Below are 4489 nucleotides of genomic sequence, written 5' to 3'. Positions count from 1 at the left end.
AATGGGCAGCGGGCTCGCTCACCTGCTTCCCTACTTTGAAGACGTTGCTATTCTCCACCTGGAGCTTGTGGAGGTGGGGGGTGGGGTGTGTGTGTGTGTGTGTGTGTGTGTGTGTGTGTGTGTGTGTGTGTGTGTAAGGGGTCATGAAAATATGGATCTGAGAGGAAAGACTTTAAGAAGAGAGAAGAATGTAGAGTTCAGGGCTCCAGGGCTGGGCCAAGCAGTAAAGGTCCCTCTCAGCTCACAAAGAAGAGTGGGCCAGTGGCAGAACTGAGATTCCCAGGCCAGAGCCTGAGCCCATCGCTCTCACCAGTATCACAAAGACAATGTGGAGAAAAAGCGGAACGGTACCGTCATGGTGTTTATCTAAAAGAAAATAGCCAAATTCCATCTATAAACCAGCTAGAAGCAAAGACAAAGCTAAACACATCTTGTGTATATGTCTAAATCATCAATGATCTTCCAACAGAATAAAGGGAATGTGTCTTTGCAATAGCTGATATAAAAAAAAAAGAGAGAGCGAGAGGTTTTCATCATCAAAAAATTCCAGTATGAGCCAGCAATAGCTGCAAAATATAAATGTGATTTCCAGCCACATCAATAGAAGCACAGTAGCTGACAAAAGGAAGGTGAAAGCCTCATTTGCTCAGCGCAGGAGCAGCCCCACCTTGAGGAAGAGGAGTGCCAGTTCTGGTGTGGTACTCCGGGAAATGAAAAATTAGAATCCTCATCTAGAGGACAATGTTCAGACTGATAAAACGTCTGAAAAATGCATCACATGAAACTAGCTACAGTAACTGGGATTGTGTATTTAGGTTGATTTCCAGAAGTTATAGGGTGCTTTTTTGTCTGTTGTCAAATTCCCCAAGAGTTGCCTTGGAAGAAGATCAGATTGATTTTATTTGGGGACAGGGAGGGCCAGAGAGAAAATTTCAACTCAATGTAAGAAAATAAAATAAAAGAAAAGAATTCTAATAATAGTATCTAGAAATGAGATGAGCTCTCTTCTGAGTACTGAGAAGGCCATCAAAGGAGGCAGTCAAGAGACACTAGAGAAATGCTGGACGACGTAACTTCTGATGCTCCTCAAAATTCCAATTCTAATAACACTGATACTCTTTTTTTCACCCATCACTATTAGAAAATCAGAGAAGACAAACTGAGGTTGGCCCCAAGTCCAAAATGGCTATGCCCAGACAACATCATCAGTGTCCCCAACTGCCCAGTTCCTGTGTATCTTCCCAGCTCCCCAAAATACCCCCTGGAAGGTGGGATGCAACAAGGAGGACTCACCTTTTTTCTCGAAGTCCCCTTTCTCCTCCCCTGGCCGGCCCAGGCTGTCCAGGGTGTGGGTCACCTGGCTGCCAAACTCATCCTCACGAGACACGTGATTGGCCCGCCGGGGTGGGTCCTCATCCTCTTCATAGTCATAGTCATCCAGGATGGGGGTCTCCCGAATGGGCACGCCGATGACGGAATTGTGGGCCTGCAGCCGGGAGGAGCGGAAGCTTTCCCGGGCCTGGGGACCCAGCAGCACTGACGGGATGTAGTGGATCTCATGAGTGGCTTCCGTGCTTGCGCTCTTGTGGGGGATGCGACGGCGCTTCTGCCAGCGCCTCTGGGCATACAGCGCCACAGTGAACACCAGCAGCAGCAGCAGCAGAGCAATGAGGCCACCCTGGAGCAAGAGGGAAGAAGGACAAGCAAATGGGCCACCGTCCTTTAGGCCAGAGTGCCAGAGGGGATTTTCCGGTCCACCACACTCAGCCCAAATCCTTGGGTTTGGCTCGTAAAACCTCAGGAACCACCAGCCTTGGTTTCGAAGCCAGAGAAATGCTGTTTCCCACCCTGGCTTTCTCAACAACAAACCGTGACCTTGGGCAAACTACTTGACTCCTCTGAGCCTTGCTTTTCGCATGTGTGCGGATGAGTAGGAATCCCTGCCTTTCCTTCTTCATAAGGTTGCCATAGGAGCAAATAGGATGGACAATGGTCATGCCAGAGCAATGCGGACTGCTGAATGTTGGGAGGAGTCAGGGCTGGGGCTTCGCACAAGTGAGTGTCTGAGCCCTGACTCTGCCTCCCACCAGCTGAATGGCCCCAGGACATTTGCTCAAGCCTTCTCAGTCTTGTTTTCTCATTTCTAGACTGAATCCACTGAGGGCTCAGGAGATAGCCTTTCTTCTATCCTGCTGCAAATGTAAGAGCATTATTAAGTCATAAAAAATTTCTGCATAGTTTATATTTCTATCATTATCAGAAACACTATCTTTTAATGTTTGATTCCTAATAAGAGGCCTAGGACAAAGTAAAACGTCGTAAATATTCGTTAAATGAATGAAAAAATGTACTTTACTAGGGCTCCTTTAATCAGAAGTTTAAGGCAAATTGAAGTGATTTTTCTTTAATACATCCAACTGGCAAATATTTGATTGAGTCTGCATACCATACAGTAAATTTGAGTCTGCATAGCATACAGTAAATAGGAATATGCTAAAGCGTTCATGAACGTATCTTAGGTGATTCATGAGATTCATAAAATACCCTGTACTGTGAGCTCCTTAAGGACAGGGCTGTTTGCAAAACATGTCTGTATTCACTGCAGCACCTGTTGAGGGCTCAAGGTGGAAGGTTAGCACCCTCCTGGCCTCTCCTCATTTGCTCTGTGCCAAAAACACCTCTCGTGAACAGGGATATGCCCTCTCGGTAGTCTTGCTTTTCTTCATTATATATTGTGCTTTATGTCTGGGAGAGTGGAGGTCACTTTGTTGAGTCCTTGCTGTGTAATGTCTAGAAACTAGAGTAGGGATGGATCACCCTCCTTGTGTGGGGGAGGAGGACAAAGAAATCAAGACTCTGAAACTCAGATGGTGAGTAGCAGAGTGAGCTCTGTGCTTCATTTTTTTTTGTGATGACTTTGTTTAGTTTTGTTTTTTAGCTTTAAATACTGCAAAGAGAAAAGGAGAAAACATTATTTTCGAACTCAAGATTCAATGGGCATACCTTGTTGCTGCCTCTTCAGAGAAGCTTTTAATTTTGGTTCACTGATGCCCTTGGAGAAATTATCTTGCCTGACTCAGCCCTCTATCTTCTTACCTTTGGGGGTTTCACTCACTATGAGGGTCAGGCCCTGCCTGGTCCAGAGCCCTTCACCCCCAAGTCCCTTCTGCCCACCCCAATTATGAATGTTTATCCTATGGTTAGATCCCAAGACCAACAATGACCTGGGAAAAATGAGGCCTAACCAAACCATCCACCTGTGACCATAGCCCTCCCTGCCCCCACTACATCCCATCAACCCTCTCTGGTCATCCAGGTAGTCCTATATCGGCTCATAAGTCCACACTGAGAGCTTTTAGAAGGCAGGAAGCCCCATTCTTTGCCACTGGAGCCCTTCGGCAGTACCTGGCAGAGTGGCTAAGAACTAGCCTCAGAGTTACATGGTTTTAGTCCAGGTTCTACTACTTAGAGCCTGTGTGACCTTGACTAGGTCACTTTACCTTTCAGAATCTTTGTTTTACCATTGGTTAAATGAGAACAGCATTACAGTGTCACCTCATTGGGTCATTGTGAGGCTAAGTCAGATGTGTATAGAGTATTTAGGGCAATGTGGGGTACCTGGTAACTGCTCACAGATTGTTAGCTATTGCTATTATCAAAAGCATTCAGCAAATTTATATTTCATGTTGAACGAATAAATAAAGGAATGAGTAAATGAGTGACTTGACTTTCCATCCCTTAATGCTTATTCTGTGAACCGTGTCCTGGATCCCAAAATCCTTCCCAATCTGGACCAAACACTTCATTTACCTTTACAACTATCCATGTTGGGCATCACTGTCTGGTGTTAAGTGAGGAAAATGAACCACAGAGACAGGAGGGCCATTAGCCAAGGTCGTGCAGCTGAGACTCAAGCTAACTTCAGCATGTCTTCACAATTCCCCTTGGAGACAGGGGACGGGGCACCAAAGGCCTAATTAGCCCCTGCCTGGCCTTCCTTCTCCCTCCTCAAATTACCTAGGCAATTTCAGACACAGATTTTCTAGCATGAAAAACTTCCAGAAGGAAGTGCAGAGGGACCTTCCCCTCCCCCACCCTGCTTTGGCAGAGGCTAATCTTGAGGGTCCCTTTAGCTTAATGATTTGCTGATTCATGTAATATGAGCACAGGCCAGTGGCTCTAGCCTTCCTCTAGGGACACAGGCTCCCCGCCCTCACTCCCCAGCTGGCCCTGAACTTAACTCCCACCAGCCTCAGCCATGTGGCTTCCATTACAGATGGGCATCTCATTCTGAAAACTTCGCCAAAGGAGAAGTCCAGTATTCAAAGGCTCACTGCACCACTAACCTACTGGAATAGACGTCCCCTCCTGGGCTCCTAAAGAGCTCAGGGGCTTTGCCCAAGACATAGGAGGAGCTGGGGTAATATTACCAATACCACCGACCAGCCCTACGTTCCTAGACTCTGAAAAAGTAGTGGAGTATGGGAAA

At 46.6% G+C, this 4489-nt stretch overlaps 1 protein-coding gene across 1 annotated transcript in view; it reads right to left on the bottom strand.

Annotated features, from left to right (window-relative positions):
* The window catches only part of ASTN2 (astrotactin 2), a 787984-nt gene that overhangs the window by 609363 nt on the left and 174132 nt on the right, over window positions 1–4489 (bottom strand). The window contains exon 4 of the mRNA XM_025050436.1: window positions 1294–1678. Coding sequence (XP_024906204.1) covers window positions 1294–1678 — 385 coding nt within the window. The remainder of the gene's footprint in view (window positions 1–1293; window positions 1679–4489) is intronic.

Source organism: Pteropus alecto, unplaced genomic scaffold, assembly GCF_000325575.1.
Source record: "Pteropus alecto unplaced genomic scaffold, ASM32557v1 scaffold226, whole genome shotgun sequence".
In the NCBI taxonomy this organism is placed as follows: Eukaryota; Metazoa; Chordata; class Mammalia; order Chiroptera; family Pteropodidae; genus Pteropus; species Pteropus alecto.
This window is presented reverse-complemented; position numbering and strand designations above follow the sequence as displayed.